General features: G+C 45.6%; 1 protein-coding gene across 1 annotated transcript in view; it reads left to right on the forward strand.

The window, feature by feature from the left end:
* The window catches only part of MYO10 (myosin X), a 272480-nt gene extending 254490 nt beyond the window's left edge, over positions 1–17990 (forward strand). Inside the window, exons 32-41 of the mRNA XM_055246103.2 lie at positions 144–338; positions 1545–1702; positions 5207–5330; positions 6226–6523; positions 7497–7704; positions 8552–8688; positions 9823–9943; positions 10383–10835; positions 12908–13099; positions 14584–17990. Of these exons, the coding sequence (XP_055102078.1) occupies positions 144–338; positions 1545–1702; positions 5207–5330; positions 6226–6523; positions 7497–7704; positions 8552–8688; positions 9823–9943; positions 10383–10835; positions 12908–13099; positions 14584–14685 (1988 nt within the window). The 3' untranslated portion in view covers positions 14686–17990. The remainder of the gene's footprint in view (positions 1–143; positions 339–1544; positions 1703–5206; positions 5331–6225; positions 6524–7496; positions 7705–8551; positions 8689–9822; positions 9944–10382; positions 10836–12907; positions 13100–14583) is intronic.
* Positions 17991–18277: the final 287 nt, after the last annotated feature.

Genomic DNA, 18277 nt, shown 5'->3' on the forward strand with positions numbered 1-18277 from the left:
TTACATCGGGTTGGGGTGTTCGTGGTCTTTTTCTGGCAAACAGCTAGAAACCCCACCCATCTGGTAGCATTATGCAGATGATTGTGTGGTCTTCCGGGTTTCTCCTCATAGATTTTAATTTGCACTTTAATCTTTTTTTCCAGGATGGTTGCACAAAGAGGTGAAGAACAGTCCAAAGATGTCTTCACTGAAACTGAAGAAACGGTGGTTTGTCCTCACCCACAATTCCCTGGATTACTACAAGAGTTCAGAGAAGAACGCGCTGAAACTGGGGACCCTGGTCCTCAACAGCCTCTGCTCTGTCGTCCCCCCAGATGAGAAGATATTCAAAGAGACAGGTAACCAGGCTGGCTGCCTGAACCCTGAGCATCAAATCTTAAAGTCTGGGCTTGCTCTGGGCAAAGGAGTAAGATTCCTTCCTACTGTGTACTTTATTTCCCCCCAGAGAAGCTGTCCTCTTGGTTTATCTTCTAAGCCTGTCTGGGGTTAGCTATGTGACCACTTAGTGTTTAAGCTGTACTAGAGGTCTTGATTCCTGGAGTGGTAGGAAGACTCGCGCGAGGACAAGAAAATGTCAACAGATGCAGGGCATCTTACAGGAAGCTTGGTTTTCATATACTCTGTTTTCATCCTTTTAATTTTTATTCTTCTTATTTTTGAGACAGGGTCTCACACTGTTGCCCAGGCTGGAGTGCAGTGGTGCCATCATGGTTCACTACAGCCTTCCAGGGTTCAAGCAATCCTCCCACCTCAGCCTCCCAAGGAGTAGCTGGGACTACAGGCACGCACCATCACACCGGGCTAATTTTTATACTTTTTGGTGGAGACCAGGTTTTGCCATGTGGGCCAGGCTGTTTTCCGTCATTGTACGATGAGCGTCCTATGCAACCTGTAAAAGATAAATCCTGACCGTCCATGAACTTAGCCTAGTAGCATAGAAAGTACACAGGTAACTTAGAGGGTTTCTTGTAATTTTCGTAGTGTTATAAAAGTGTTTCCAGAAGATGGCTTATTTTGATTTTTGTTGCTGGTTGTGATCTTGTGCTTCTGTTTAACACGGTTGTTCCATTCGCGTCAGGTTTGGGTGACGGTTCGGACAGCTTGCCTCTGAACTCACACACTGCCAGGCACAAGTGCTGTCTTCTGAAGGGAGAGGCTAAGGAAAGGAAAGGAAGAAATAAGAAGTAAGAAGGAAAGTCAGAAATCAGAGAGTTTTCACTCCTGTTCCAGAGCCCAGAAAGAGACATTAACTTACCCTTTTCCCTTCCAGAGCCAATTATCATTTATCTTTATATATTTAATGATGGGTTTATTGTTCTAATACTCATCTCCCCATCTCAGCTGTAAATGTCACAGTGCAAGAGACACTTTTTTCTTTATCACTAGATACCTAGTGCAGGGTAGGACAGGACACATGTAGGAATTCAGCCAGCGTCCATTGAATTGAATAATTAAAGGGACTGGGGTCAGAGAGTTCACAGGCCTTACCTCAGTCGCCGAGGTTGGCGTTGACATGCGTGTGCTGGGCACCCCTGCCATTGCAGGCTACTGGAACGTCACTGTGTACGGGCGCAAGCACTGTTACCGGCTCTACACCAAGCTGCTCAATGAGGCCACCCGGTGGTCCAGTGCCATTCAAAACGTGACTGACACCAAGGCCCCGATCGACACCCCCACCCAGCAGCTGATTCAAGACATCAAGGTAAGATAAGACAAGCCTATCAAGGTAGGTGATTACAACTCAGAGATTCTATCCTTAGAGCACCAAGACCTCAGCATTAGTGAGGTTCAATTTTTATTCTGTAATCAAAACTAATGCTTGGTTGGCCGGCACAGTGGCTCACGCCTGTAATTCCAGCACTTTGGAAGGCTGAGGCAGGTGGATCACTTGAGGTCGGGAGTTCAAGACCAAGCTGGCCAACATGGTGAAACCTCGTCTCTACTAAAAATACAAAAATTAGCTGGGTGTAGTGACACATTCCTGTAATCCCAGCTACACAGGAGGCTGAGGCAGGAGACTTGCTTGAACCTTGGAGGCAGAGGTTGCAGTGTGCAGAGATCATTCCACTGCACCCCAGCCTGGACGACAGAGTGAGACTCTGTCTCAAAAAAAAAACAAAAAAAACCAACAACAAACAAAAAACAAACTAGCGCTTGGTTAAATTTGTGTTTGAGTACCCTGCTTTCAGGAATCTAAATGAGAAATTTTAGACCAAAAACGTTTTGTCTCTAGGGCAGTGTTAGACGTTTTCGCTGAGTCACCTGATCCCACCTGTTGGGCTCTGTGGGCAGAAGGACGAGGTCTGTAGCTTGCACTGTGGGGCTCCCTGCTCATGGGGATGTGGTGACCTGCATGGGGGTCCACCTGCCTTGCATCAGGTTCCACCTCAGCTTCAGTTGAGGGACCTTCTAGGAGTAACCCGCTAGTTCCACTGTCACTGTACAGTTTCCAAACCACACAAGTGAATTCCCAAGGAGCCTGGGGTGGTCTAGAAGAACACTTGGCATCCCTCTCAGGCACGTGCAAACTTCCAGAAGCTCCTGAGCCTCTATATTAACACTGAGCAAATAAAATTACAAATTCCTGTTTATAAGTACGTGTAGTGGCTCAGTAAATGTATGTGAGATGAAGGAATGAATGGTTGCATGGCAGCCCTGAGTGGGGATTCTTTCTTACCCTCACTTTCCAGAAATGGAACGCTGACGGGGGATGTTGTGGTTGCATTGCCCACGTAGCTGGTCAGTCCCGGGTGCAGAACCAAGTCAAGGGAGACTGGCCCTCCATGCAGTCGCAGGCAGATTCCCAGGGCAAGGGACAGAGCTGGGGCTGTGACAGAGAAGGTGTTAGAGTGATGGTGAGGCAGGTATTTTACTGATGGATGGCAAAGGAAATTAGCTAACCAGATCCAAGAGGGAACTCAGCTTTTGTGGAGGTGGGAGAAGATCTAATCCATCAGTGGTGGATATTTTCCATCAAAATCAAATTGGCCTCCTGATTCCAAAGTGATATGTTCTCTGGGTGTTAGGAACCAGCTTCTGGCAAGCCAGTTGTTTTTTGTTTGTTTGTTTTGAGACGGAGGACGGAGTCTTGCTTGTCACCCAGGCTGGAGTGCAGTGGTGCGATCTCAGCTCACTGCAACCTCCGCTTCCCGGGTTCAAGCAATTCTCCTGCCTCAGCCTCCCGAGTAGCTGAGATTACAAGCACCCACCACCACGCCCAGCTAATTTTTGTATTTTTAGTAGAGACGGAGTTTCACCATGTCGGTCAGGCTGGACTCCAACTCCTGACCTCAGGTGATCCGCCTACCTCAGCCTCCCAAAGTGCTGAGATTACAGGTGTGAGCCACCAGGACCGGTCTTGAGCCACCACACCCAGCCCAATTGGAACCAGATTCAGGTTGCTTTCCATGCAACCCATGGGACTGGCTACACATAATTTCATTTTTAGCCTTAAAAATTTTATTTTTTGAAGATTTCTTCTGAAAGGAGTAAAACTATGATGTATCAGCCACACTCAGTCTTCAGTGCTGGAACTTAACCCTGTTTTTGTATTCTTCGGTTTGAATTCAGACATTTTCGGCTGGGCGTGGTGGTTCATGGCTGTAATCCCAAGCACTTTGGGAGGCTGAGGCAGGTGGATCACCTGAGGTCAGGAGTTCGAGACCAGCCTGGCCAACATGATGAAACCCCATCTCTTGTAAAAATACAAAAGTTAGCTAGGCATGGTGGCAGGTGCCTGTAGTCCCAGCTACTCGGGAGGCTGAGGCAGGAGACTCGCTTGAACCCGGGATGCAGAGGTTGCAGTGAGCCAAGATCGTGCCATTGCACTCCAGCCTGGGCAACCAGAGCGAAACTCTGTCTCAAAAAAAAAAAAAAGAGTAAATACGATTTTTTAAATATGAAGCCATTCTTCTTAAGAAATAAGTCAAGTTACCCTAAATAAGTCCATAAAATTGTTTGAATCAATTTGAATTTAGACTTTAAAAGAGTAAATATAATTTTTCAAATACGAAGCCATGCTTCTTAAACAATGAGTCAAGTTACCCTAAATCAGTCCATATAAATTATTTAAGTAATTAAAAATTTTTTTGTGGCCTTTAATTAGTTATTACTGAAACAGTTTTATAGTGGAAATGAAATTACCATGATAGAATGATTCATTACCTCTCCTGCAACTTTTCTGTTTATTTAAGGTTCTAAAAGTAACTTTGTTTTTTTCATATCCCAGATGAACATTTTAGGAGCATAAGTACATGATGATGAAATTCCGTGAAAGACTTCCTTAGGTTTAAAGGGTGGAAGGGCAGGCAGGCACGTGGAAGGACAGTCTCCCCAAGAATATATTAATGTGTGTAGTTTTCAGGTAGAGAGAATAGAAAACAGCAATTCAAGAACTAGCAAAATGTGTTTATGAAATGAACTATAGATAAAAATAACATGATTTAGCTACTGATGGCTAAATCAATAACAGATCATCAGATTTTTTTTATTTTGCTCTTATTTTTTATAGAGACAGGGCCTCACTATGTTGCCCAGGCTGGTCTCAAACTCCTGGGACCAGGTGATCCTCCTGCCTTAGGCTCTCAAAATGCACAGGCATGAGCCACTATGCTCAGCCTAGATTAAATTTTTGTTGTTGTTGTTGAGACAGAATCTCGCTCTGTTAGCCAGGCTGGAGCGCCATGGCGTGATCTCGGCTCACTGCAACCTCCACCTCCCGGGTTCAAGCAATTATCCTGCCTCAGCCTTCTGAGTAGCTAAGATTACAGCTACTCAGCCACCACACCCGGCTAATTTTCATATTTTTGGTGGGGACAGGGTTTCACCATGTTGGTCAGGCTGGTCTCGAACTCCTGACCTCACGATCCACCTGCGTCAGCCTCCCAAAGTGCAGGGATTACAGGTGTGAGCCACCGCGCCCTCCCGAGATGAAATTTTTTAAATGTATGTAATCTCCAGGGGAGAAAATTTAAAATGACATGGGGAAGTACACGCATGAGAAACTAAGAAATGAGCTGTAAGAATGTATTTTTGTGACTTGTCTTCAAACACAGATTATGGGGTATCTTCGCGCATGAAACCACCTAACACTGGATTTCCACCATCTTTGCCCCACTAGGTTTATGGATATTTGAGACTCTTGAAAAATATTTATATGTAGGAAAATACAGGTTTCTTACAATAAGCTTGCTTGCTTGATTTTTAGGAGAACTGCCTGAACTCGGATGTGGTGGAACAGATTTACAAGCGGAACCCGATCCTTCGATACACCCATCACCCCTTGCACTCCCCGCTCCTGCCCCTTCCATATGGGGACATAAATCTCAACTGTAAGTCCAGAGCTCCACCCCGACTCCTCAGAGACCATGATTCCCCTTGCCCTGCTAACTCTTTAGTTTAACACAGTAGCATTTGTTTTTAGCTCAAAGACTGTCTTACTCATTGTGAATTGGAAGGAAAAGATGAAATATACTTAGATGCATTACTAAAACAAGACTTCTAGAGTGTGGTTGTAGTAATGCTAAGATTGATTGCTGTAGTAAAAGAAGAGATTTAAAGGAGTCAGAAAATGCCAGTTCTCCCCCTGAACTGAGAGTAGCCTTTTGTTTTATTTTTGTTTTTTTTTTTTTTGTTTTTTGAGACAGATTCTTACTCTGTCACCCAGGCTGGGGTGCAGTGGTGCAATCTTGGTTCACTGCAACATCTGCCTCCCAGGTTAAGGTCGTTCTCATGCCTCAGCCTCCCCAGTAGCTGGGATTACAGGCGCCCGCCACCACATCCAGCTAATTTTTGTATTTTTAATAGAGACAGGGTTTCACCATATTGCCCAGGCTGGTCTTGAACTCCTGGCCTGAAGTGACCCACCTGCCTCAGCCTCCCAAAGTGCTGAGATTACAGGTGTGAGCCATTGCACCTGGCCAAGTAGCCAGACAACCAGATCCTAAGTAATTCTGCATTCCAGAAAAGGATTTTGTTCAGCAACAGATTACCTTTTAAGCAAGCATTTTATATGGTAAGAAGTTCAATTAGGTAACAAAACCGTGTCAACTTACCCACCTCTGTGCTTTTAGATCTCTGTTCAGCTGATTGAGATGTATAGGCAGTGTGGTGGGCATTGCATCCATCCTCCTCATTTATTCCTTTGTCTTGACTACTGCTCCGATTATGCTCATGCCCTATTCTGAACCCCTCGGATGACTTCTGTGTTTGTTTTGCTTGTCCTAGTGCTCAAAGACAAAGGCTATACCACCCTTCAGGATGAGGCCATCAAGATATTCAATTCCCTGCAGCAACTGGAGTCCATGTCTGACCCGATTCCAATAATCCAGGGCATCCTACAGACAGGGCATGACCTGCGACCTCTACGGGACGAGCTGTACTGCCAGCTCATCAAACAGACCAACAAAGTGCCCCACCCCGGCAGTGTGGGCAACCTGTACAGCTGGCAGATCCTGACATGCCTGAGCTGCACCTTCCTGCCGAGTCGAGGGATTCTCAAGTATCTCAAGTTCCATCTGAAAAGGTAAAGCATGTGGGCACGAGAGATGAGCTGGGCAGAGCTGCTCACGCAGGTGGGGCGCTGGGTCCTCGTTCAGATAAAGAGGCTCTTGAACAGAAGACACCTCTAGTAGGACAGGGACCTCTGGGTCAGACTCGTGGGTTGCCTGAGCAAGCTTACAGAATGCTGCCATCCTTTTTCTCTTTAAGTCACACAAGGTTATTTTAGGGACCAAGTCACCTTTGATGTAATGTCCTAATGTGTAGGACATTGGATCAATTAATTACCACTACTCTATATTAAAAAAAAAAAAAAAACTTGGATATTTGTTCCAGATCAAAGAGGTAGAAACAATCTGACTGAGATTTTGATTAGCTATAGAAAAAGAAGTTTGTTTTCTTTTCTTTTTTTTTTTTTTTTGAGACAGTGTTTTGCTCTTGTTGCCCAGGCTAGAGTGCAATGGCATGATCTCGGCTCACTGCAACATCTGCCCCAGGGGTTCAAGCGATTCTCCTGCCTTAGCCTCCCAAGTAGCTGAGATTACAGGCACCCGCCACAACGCCTGGCTAATTTTTTGTATTTTTAGTAGAGATGGGGTTTCACCATGTTGGCCAGGCTGGTCTTGAACTCCTGACCTCAGGTTATCCACCCACCTCGGCCTCCCAAATTGCTGGGATTACAGGCGTGAGCCACGGCGCCAGGCCAAGAATTTTCATATGATAGGATGAGGCATGACTCTTTCAAGTATGAACAATGCTGCAGAGGTGAGTTGGCAGCACAGTTGCTCCCAGTGAGACATTCACTCTTTAGGGATTTTTTGTATTTAAATTGAACTGCACAAAATGAAGCAGGCCCTTGCCAAGAAGTCACTGGTGCTTGCTCCATTCACCAGTGGGGGACCGTTCACCGCTTTGGTCTACAGAACCTTGGCACAGCCCAGTTCCCAGCAGCCAGCCCCCGTCAGTCTAAAAATTAACAGTTAGTGTTTGTCTCCTAGGATACGGGAACAGTTTCCAGGAACCGAGATGGAAAAATACGCTCTCTTCACTTACGAATCTCTTAAGAAAACCAAATGCCGAGAGTTTGTGCCTTCCCGAGATGAAATAGAAGCTCTGATCCACAGGCAGGAAATGACATCCACGGTCTATTGCCATGGCGGAGGTTCCTGCAAGATCACTATCAACTCCCACACCACTGCTGGGGAGGTGAGGAGATGCCTTGCTGCAGATACACCTGGGTCAGGAACATTGTGCAGCGTTAGAGCGGCTGTCCTGCACAGTTGCAATTTGCTTAGTACAGCTGCTCAATACAAAGGAAATGCATGTAACCCACAAGCAACCACACGAATATAGAGATAAAAATATATATTAAGATGAGTGGAAACACAGAGATAAACTCAAAGTACCTGAGACATAATCTTGCTAATCTGAGAAGCAGCTGAGTGTCTAGCAGAGCTGCAGACCTGGCTCAGGTCCAGCCACTTTGATGAGGGCTTATTGCAGTGCTTCTGGAAGAAAGTGTTTCTGTTTGCCACATGACTAGCTAGATGAATATCAGATGAACACATTTTCTTTTTAAAATTTGAACTTACTATTATAAAACCAACTGGCCAAAAGGGTAATCCAATAACCACCCCCCGACCCCCACCCCCCCAAGGTTTCTTGTGCAAAAAAAAAAAAAAACATCATCTGGAGTCTCTGTTGTTCCTTAGAGTTCATAAATTTATCAGCTAATAGACAGGACTGCAGCTTTTCCCCTGCTTTTCCTGTTAATATAGGTTTGCAAGAAATCAGCCCAGCATCTGCCTCTACTGATGGGCAAAATACCCTGAGTTCTTTTCAGCAAGAAAGAGATAAACCTAATCTCAAGAGAACAAAGGGAAAATAGTACTTTTGAAATTTTGGGATGACCACACGGGTAACATTTTTAGGAGGCTGCTTGGAGACGCCCTTGTGCCAGCAGCTCCCTCCGGGATCAGGTGATGGCACATTCGGGGAACACGTGTTGGGGCCGCAGCCTGTGGAACTGAAGTCCCCCTGGTGTGTCTTCCAGGTGGTGGAGAAGCTGATCCGAGGCCTGGCCATGGAGGACAGCAGGAACATGTTTGCTTTGTTTGAATACAACGGCCACGTCGACAAAGCCATTGAAAGTCGAACCGTTGTAGCTGATGTCTTAGCAAAGTTTGAAAAGTAGGTTCCTTTTCTCTACTGTCAGAAGAGCAAATAAATTACAGAGCAGCGTTCAGGGTTTGAGCTTCCATTCCATTTTTGGCTTCATGGTGTATCGGAGTTAGTTTTATTTTACCTGTGTTGCTGCCTATTTAACTTTGCATGTCCGCTAGCTATTTTTCTCGATTCCTAGATAAAGCCATGGTCTTACGTGATGTCGCTTGTCGGTGGTTTTTTACCCCATTCCTTTTCTCAGTTCCATGTTGGACCCATCTGGGTATTTCTTGATTTTTTAGGTTTCCAGTTATCATTAGCTTTGAAATTGGGCTGATTGACTGAAGCCAACTTATAAACTCTTTAAACTATGTGTTATATCTACGATATAAAATGGACTTTTTTTTTTTTTTTTTTTTTTTTGAGATGGAGTCTTGCTCTGTTGCCCATGCTGAAGTGCAGTGGCGCAACCTTGGCTCACTGCAACTTCTGCCTTCTGGGTTCAAGCAATTCTCCTGCCTCAGACGCCCGAGTAGTGGCATGTACACCACGCCCAGCTAATTTTTGTATTTTTAGTACAGATGGGGTTTGGCCATGTTGGTCAGGCTAGTCCCAAACTCCTGACCTCAGGTGATCCGCCCACCTGGGCCTCCCAAAGTGCTGGGAGTACAGGCATGAGCCACTTCACCCAGCCTGTAGACCTACGATATTTGATCTGTCACTTCATATCCTCTAAGTAGCATGGAAGGTATTCCTGCTTAGTATAAACACAGCCCTCATACAAGAATATTCCTATCAATTTTTATAAATGTTATTATCATGTATCTGAGGCTTGGTAAAGGTAATAAAGAAACAGGCTTTTGTTTCTTTTCTTCCCGTGGACTCAGCATAATGCTTAGCTGGTAGTAATTCGAATGCGGCTCTCAGAAAACACTTGTTAGCTGGTTTAACTAGGGTCTGCCTGTTTGTTTTCTTAAAGCAAAATCAGGGTGAAAGTATGTTTTTTCACTGTTTATTCCTCTATCCCCATCTGTATCCACTGTTATCTGGGCCTGGACAGAATGTCTGTGTCCTTAGAATACTCCATGTAAAGTCAGGTCCCTGCGGGTCACTGAAGGCCCCACTCGTTCATATTCTGAGCCTCTCGACTCCTCTCTGCAGGCTGGCTGCCACATCCGAGGTTGGGGACCTGCCGTGGAAATTCTACTTCAAACTTTACTGCTTCCTGGACACAGACAACGTGCCAAAAGACAGTGTGGAATTTGCATTTATGTTTGAACAGGTAAAAGGAAGTTAGAAACAGATTTCTTTGCCAGCAAGCAAGGGTGAAACCTGTTAATACTTAGCCTTGTAAGTTAACTGGTACTCCTTAGAAATGAGGCACCCCTGTAGATTTCCCAGCAAAGACAAGGCCAGCTGCTCTTTCGTTTGTAGAATGAAACCTGCTACACATTTTATTTGAACCTCCGTTCCAGGAACTGTTCTAGTTGACAGGAGAGAGACCATAAGGAATAAAATATATGGTGTGTGTTAGATGGTATCTGTGCTAGGGAGAAAATTAAATTTAAAGCAGTGAGCAGGGGTGAGGGTACAGTTTTAACCAGGGCAGTCAGAGAAGGTGAGTTTGAGAGAAACCCTGATGAAGTGAGGGAGCAAGCGACGTGGGCATCCCATGGCATGGCAGTGCATTGACCGGAAAGCTGTTGACTGTCTCCTTTCAGGCCCATGAAGCGGTTATCCATGGCCACCATCCGGCCCCGGAAGAAAACCTCCAGGTTCTTGCCGCCCTGCGACTCCAGTATCTGCAGGGGGATTATACTCTGCACGCTGCCATCCCACCTCTCGAAGAGGTTTATTCCCTGCAGAGACTCAAGGCCCGCATCAGCCAGTCAACCAAAACCTTCACCCCTTGTGAACGGCTGGAGAAGAGGCGGACGAGCTTCCTAGAGGGGACCCTGAGGCGGAGCTTCCGGACAGGATCCGTGGTCCGGCAGAAGGTCGAGGAGGAGCAGATGCTGGACATGTGGATTAAGGAAGAAGTCTCCTCTGCTCGAGCCAGTATCATTGACAAGTGGAAGAAATTTCAGGGAATGAACCAGGAACAGGCCATGGCCAAGTACATGGCCTTGATCAAGGAGTGGCCTGGCTATGGCTCAACGCTGTTTGATGTGGAGGTGAGAACTGGCTGCCGTGTGTCGGGGTGGGCTGGGTGCCAGCATCTGAGAACATGGATCACGGCCAAGTTCATGTGGAGACAAGATGGTGCACTTTGCTCTCTCGACCTCTTTTAATCGAGCCCCCCCAAATTGTACCATTAACACCTCCCTTCTCACAGTTTCTCTTCTCCTTTGTAGTAAATGCATCTGTAATATTAGGAATGAATGCAAAATTAAGATGTCATCTATTCTTCTACTACCTTTCCTTAGGGAAGCTATAGATCTAATTTTTTAAACACTGATAAAAATGTACATTTGAAAAAATGTTGTAGCTGTATATAGAAATCAGAAGCTTTGGATATACTTGGATTCTACTTTTTCTTTACAACCTTCTGTTTGAAAGGAAGAATGTTTATCTCATAACGGAATTTAGCCATTAGCATCAACCCAGTACTGATTTTTGTTTTTTTAAGTAGACCACTTATGGAAAAGAAATCTCACTAATGGTCTAGATGAGAGTTTGGCAAACTGGTCTGTGGGTCAGATCTTGCCTGCCTCCTTTTTTCTAAATAAAGTTTTATTGCAACACAGCCAAGCTCATTCCTTTAGATATATTCTCTGGCTGTTTTTGTGCAGAGTTGAGTAGTTGTGACAGAGACAATGTGATCCACAAAGTCTAAAAATCTTTACTATGTGGCCCTTAACAGATAAGTGTGCCAGCTCGTCGTCCAGATTAGCTTCCATTTTTTATGATTGCAGTAATTCAGCATATTATCTGAAGACTTTATATTGAGGCTGTATAAAAATCTAAATATTGATTATAAACTCTAGAATCCGTGGGTGGCTTTTCATTGGGTGATGTTTTTGGTTTGGTTGGTTCAGTTATGTCTGTTTTTAAGTATAAAAAAATCAGGTGCTTTGTACAAAGCCATGATTCCATTTCTCCCTGACAAGGAATAGATAATAGCAGTTAAACTCTTGGCTTCCTGCAAAACGTGAGCTGTGGGTTAGCATAGAAAGCTACTGGCTTGGCCGGGCGTGGTGGCTCATGCCTGTAATCCCAGCGCTTTGGGAGGCCAAGGCAGGCGGATCATGAGGTCAGGAGATTGAGACCATCCTGGCTAACATGATGGTGAAACCCCATCTCTACTAGAAATACAAAAAATTAGCTGGGCGTGGTGGCGTGCACCTGTAATCCCAGCTACTCGGGAGGCTGAGACAGGAGAATCGCTTGAACCCAGGAGGTAGAGGTTGCAGTGAGCCAAGATCATGCCACTGCACTCCAGCCTGGGCGACAGAGTGAGACTCCGTCAAAAAAAAAAAAAAAAAAAGAAAAAGAAAAAGCTACTGGCTTTTGCATGGAGGATGCAGAGAATGTCTGGTTATTAGGGATACAAACTAGGGACTCTCTTCAGCGTTTCCAATTTATAGCCCTCCTGCTTGTCCAGGTTTGGATCAGCCCTGTGTTGTTAGCACCTTCATATGGGCTCTTACTTTCTTCCACCGATCTGTACAGGAAAGTCTACAGTTAAACTGGTAAAGTCCCTGTTCCCACTCTGCATATGGAAGGCCATTGCTGCTCCTCGTGAAGAGGAGCCAGAACTGCTCAGTGTGCGTGATTTGGAGAATTTTCCTCTGTGATCCTAGAGTTTGTATTTGAAGACTAACCATCTGCAAAGAGGATTGGAGGCAGAACTGGAGATATTAATACAAGAGTAGACTGTCGACTTGGGTTGCAGGGAAGCTTCCTTAATTCCCCCGGCCAAGCATGTACGTTTCCAGGCCACTTCCACGTAGCTAATCCAAACAGCTAGTAGAATAATACTGAGAAGTGGAGAGTCAAAGCAAGATGTTAGACTCTGCCAGTTAGTGAGATTTTCCCAAATGCGTGAGATTAACTAGTTAGAAATTAAGATAGCCAGAGAGGTGCCATTTCTCATATTTCAGGCCCCTCCATGCATGCGTGCACATCGAATATATTTAATCTTCTGCACAGAGGACTTCACTCAAAGCATGTCTTATGGTTTAGACGCTTTCTGTTGCCAGCCACTTCATGACTTACCTCTTCTGTTGACTCTCTTGCCCACCAGTGCAAGGAAGGTGGCTTCCCTCAGGAACTCTGGTTGGGTGTCAGCGCGGACGCCGTCTCCGTCTACAAGCGTGGAGAGGGAAGGCCGCTGGAAGTCTTCCAGTATGAACACATCCTCTCCTTTGGGGCACCCCTGGCGAATACGTACAAGATCGTGGTCGATGAGAGGGAGCTGCTCTTTGAAACCAGTGAGGTAAGAGGCAAAGCAAGTTCATCTTTTTATTCATGGTCTTGACAAAACAGAAAAACAAGACCCCATTTCATCATGCCTTTGACCCGGTCATTTTCTTTGAATATTTTTCTTCAAAACACGAAAATACAGTGTGGTGGTCCCTTTCCAGCTGCCGGTTCCCTGCAGGCCAAAATCTGAGAACACCGTATTTCTTCTGTATACTTTTGCAACAGAGGAATTTGGTTCCATTTTGACAAGGAGTCTTACCCTTGCAGGAAAGGCAGAGAAAGGGAAGTGACGTAGATGTCCATGAAAAAGTACATTATTTGCAACAAAACTTTATGAAAATTAACAATTATAGCAGTGTCATAGCTGTGAGACTCGGCTCTGGTGGCCGGAGACCAGGAGGGAGCCGGGAGCATGACCATCCTGGGTGCAGCTCATTCTGGATTGTGAAACTACACACACTAAAAGGCCTCTAAATATATGTGCTACCAGCTTCAAAATTTAAAAAATATAATACAAGCAGCTCGTTGAGGCTTCCACAAAGGGAACAGCTAGCAAGCCAACGTGGTGAGTGGAGAGGAATCACCTGCTGCCTGGTTCGGAATGGAGAGGCAGTGAGGAGGGCGTTCCAGGTGCTTGGAGGATGTGGCATTGCAGGTTCCCTAGGCTGATGGAGAGACGTGCAGTGAGAGGGAGGAGGGTGGAGAGCCCTTGACCCAAAGGTCCCAGGTGCCAGGCTGCAGGATTTGGTGAGATCCAGTAGACAACAAGGAACCACTATGGCATCTTTGATTGTGCATGGCATAACAGTGAATTTACAGACAGTGATCTCTGGGGTGGGACTGGAAGGGAAGAGAGCAAGCAGGGACATGGAAGCCAGTTATGATGCCTGCACAGGGATCCAGGCCAGCTGTGAGAAGGGGTGGCAATGATGGGGATATCATGGGAGGGAGCTAATGGAGATCCCAGCTGGAGGTGGCGGCTGGTGTGGAGCAGAAGCTGGCCTGGCGTCTGGGGAGCTGGCCGCTCTCCCAGCCCCTGGGGCCTCAGTTATCTTGTTTCTTCAGCTGCATCCTAAGGAGTTGACTAGAATTAGGTGATCCCGTCTTCAAAAGCTGTAATTGTGGATTCTGTCATTTCACATTTATTTTAAGCGGGGATAGTAATCCTAGCACTGTTGACACCGAGTAACTTCAGCGTCCTTGGGTAGTTCTGTATTTTAATGTGCAAAATCTGACCATTTACATCAAGCCAAATTGGCACGTTTGTGTGAAAGAACCACCAGGTGGTGCACATTGTATTTGGAAAAGCTGAGATTCCACCTTTCCCTGATGAGGAAGGTGAAAGTGGTTCCACTTCTGGCTTCCTGCAAAATGGGATCCGTCGATTAGCACGGGAAGCTACGGGAGGGTGCCCAGGGAATGTCTGGGTTATTAGGCAGGGCCCTTTGCCTGGGGGAGACTCGTGACCGTGTGTCGGTTCTGCTTCCTCCTGGGCAGGTAGTGGATGTGGCCAAGCTCATGAAAGCCTACATCAGCATGATCGTGAAGAAGCGCTACAGCACGACGCGCTCCGCCAGCAGCCAGGGCAGCTCCAGGTGAAGGCGGGACAGAGCCCACCTGGCTTTGCTACCTGAACGCACCACCCTCTGGCCTCGGCTGGCTCCAGTGTGCCATGCCCAGCCGAAACACAGAGCTGCCCAGGCTTTCTGGAAGCTCCTGGTCTGAGGGAGGTGTCTCCGAGGATCCTTTCGCCTGCCGACTTCAATGATCCTGTATTGCTGTCAACTTTAATAGTCTGCACAGTTTCCAAAGCTTTACTACTCTTAGAGGACACATGCCTTAAAAAAGGAGGGGAGGAACCACGCTGCCACCAAAGCAGCCGGAAGTGCCTTAACTTGTGGAACCAACACTAATCGACCCCAACTGTGCTACTGAAGGGAACTGCCTTCCCCCCTTCTGGGGGAGACTTACAGAGCGTGGAAGGGGGGGCATTCTCTGTCAGTGATGCACTAACCTCCCAACCTGATTTCCCCGAATCTGAGGGAAGGTGAGGGAGTGGGGAGGGGGATAGAGAGCTGGAGGGGACAGTGTGTTTGAGCTGGAGTGCTGCGGGCAGCCTTTCTCATGCAATGACATGAATCAACTTTTTTGTTTCATCTTTTAAGTGTACGTGCTTGCCTGTTCATGCATGTGTTCATAAACTCAACACTTTAATCATGGTTTCATGAGCATTAAAAAGCAAAGGGAAAAAGGATGTGCAATGGTGTACACAGTCTGTATATTTTAATAGTGCAGAGCTATAGTCTCAATTGTTACTTTATAAGGTGGTTTTATTAACAAACCCGAATCCTGGATTTTCCTGTCCTTCCTGTATTTTGAAAAACTTGTGCTGACTCCATTTTGTCTTACATGTAGCAAAGTCTGCAATCTGTATCTGCTGTATTATAAACAGATAAGCAGCCTACAAGATAACTGTATTTATAAACCACTCTCCAACAGCTGGCTCCAGTGCTGGTTTTAGAACAAGAATGAAGTCATTCTGGAGTCTTTCATGTCTAAAAGATTTAAGTTAAAAAGTGTTACTTGGAAGGTTAGCTTGTATCATTCTGGATAGATGACAGGCATAACCATGTTGACTATGGGGAACAGACGCTGCATTCCAGACGCGTCTTAACAAACACTTGAGTGAATCTTTAAAGGACCCTGACATTAAATGCTGAGGCTTTAGTAAAATGCACACATATTTTATCCCGAGTTTATAATGGTGGTCTGAACAAGGCACCTGTAAATAAATCAGCATTTATGACCAGAAGAAAAATAATCTGGTCTTGGACTTTTTATTTTTATATGGAAAAGTTTTAAGGACTTGGGCCAACTAAGTCTACCCACACACAAAAAGAAATTTGCCTTGTCCCTTGGTGTACAACCATGCAAAACAGTTTGTTGGCTCACAGAAGTTCTGACAATAAAAGATACTAGCTAACACGCCGTGTGTTTCCTTTATCAGAGGAGGCTCTAAAAACCATGGAGGGGAGGCTTGATTTTTGTTTTGGCTTTTTGGTGGGTTTTCTTTCTTTAGAGACAGAGTCTCACTCTTACCCAGGCTGGAGTACAGTGGCGTGCTCTCGGCTCACTGCAGCCTCTGCCTCCTGGGTTCTAGCAATTCTCCTGCCTCAGCCTCCCAAGGAATTGGGAGTACAGGCAGGCACCACCACGCCTGGCTAGGTTTTGTATTTTTAGTAGAGATGGGGTTTCACCATGTTGGCCAGGCTGGTCTCGATCCACCTGCCTCAGCCTCCCTAAGTGCTGGGATTACAGGTGTGAGCTACCGCACCCGGCCGGCTTTTTGGTGTTAATGCTATGGTTTCAGTGTCTGGGCTTTGTGTTTGTTTCATGGACTTGCTCATCAGGTCTAAACACAGATCTGCAGCTGTCTCCACTGCTCTCGTAGACACTGAGTGTGACTTCAAGAAAGCCAAGAAGGCAAAAGAAGGGACTGGTAAATAAAGTCACACACAGCTGAGGACTTGAAATGTGTTTATGTCAGACAGTCTCCTATGTCAGCCCCAAAGTGTGCCTGATCTTGCAACCCCGGATCCTAGAACCTGCCTGCACCTCCCTGTGGAGTAGAACACACAGGTAGGCAGTTTGGTTGCAAATGTACCCAAACCACCAAGCCAGGCGTCTAGCATGAGCAAGCGCCACTTCTCTTGCAGACCACTGACGCCCGCCTCTGCTCGTGCTCACGAATGGCTTCCCATTCGGCAGGGATTGGGATGGAACCTGAAGCCTGTGGCCCCGCCAGGGACCCAGGGAAAGCCGGCAAAGACTTGGATGTGTGTTGTCTTTATTTTAGGCCCAGAGAGAATTTGACAGAAATCTTCTTTCTACTGCTGACCTCTCAGGATTCCCTCTGTGACTTAATTTACTCTGGAAGGTTGTCCCCCACCCTCAATTATAGATGGGGAAATAGGCAAGGAAAGGCATGACTCAGATAAGGGGTTAGAGCAGCACCATAGTTAGAACATAGATTTACATGTGAGCCTTTATGTGGCATACTTGTGGTTTTGTTTTAGCCTTTTATTTAGAAATAATTACAGACTCAGAGAAAGTTGCAACAGAACGTACAGGGAGGCCTGCGTGCCCTTTACTCAGTTTCCCCAGTGGTAACATCCCCCATCACTGTAGAGCAGCATTACAGCTGACAAAGTACCTTCGAGCTTCCCCTAGCCACAGAACCTATTCCAATTTTACCGCTTTTACATGCACTCATTGGTAGTTTGAACAAGGTCAGTGAAGTGCAGTCGTCCCTTGGTATCCAAGGGAGATGGGTTCCAGGACCCCCCCCGCCAAGGATACAAAATTCACAGATGCTCAAGTCCCTGCTATACAGTGGTGTAGTATTTGCATAGAACCTGCACACATCTTTCCTTACCCTTTAAATCATCTCCAAGTTACTGATACCTAGCACAATGTAAATGCTGCATAAATAGTTGTTACACTGTGTGTGTGTTTTAAACATCGTTTTGTTTATTTGAGACAGGGTCTCGCTCTGTCACCAGGCTAGAGTGCAGAGGCACAGTCACAGCTCATTGCAGCCTCAACTTCCTGGGCTCAAGCAATCCTCCCACCTCAGCCTCCCAAAGTGCTAGAATGACAGGTGTGAGCCACTGTGCCCCACCAAAAAAAAAAGTTTTTTCATTTTCTATCTGTGGTTGGATTCAGACCACATGAACACTGAGGGCTGACTGTAGTTTTGAATGTCTCTGTTACTGAGGAAGGCATCAGCATAAAGTATTTTATCACTTCAGATGCTGACAATCTAGTATTTTTAATTTTTAATTCTTTTGAAAGCTAATACTATAGGTGATTTGTAAAAAAAAAAAAAAAATACTAGAAGTAAAGTGTTTTTTCCAGCTGTAACCCTCTACCCATTTTCCTTTCCCAGAAACAGCTATTTTTACTGTTTTATTGAATATTCTCTCAAAAATAATTTAAACTGTCCAATCATATACTCATAACATACATATATATCCCCATCCTCATTTTTAATACATAGAAACAAACTTGCAGCTTACTTTTTTCTCAGCATAGTATTTTAGTTCTAATCCTATGTTAATACCTATAGAATTGCCTTATTCTTTTTGATGATTATATAGTACCTCGGATAGCTTTGTGGAAAAACAGAATA

The sequence above is a fragment of the Symphalangus syndactylus genome, chromosome 16, assembly GCF_028878055.3.
Source record: "Symphalangus syndactylus isolate Jambi chromosome 16, NHGRI_mSymSyn1-v2.1_pri, whole genome shotgun sequence".
NCBI classification, from domain to species: Eukaryota; Metazoa; Chordata; class Mammalia; order Primates; family Hylobatidae; genus Symphalangus; species Symphalangus syndactylus.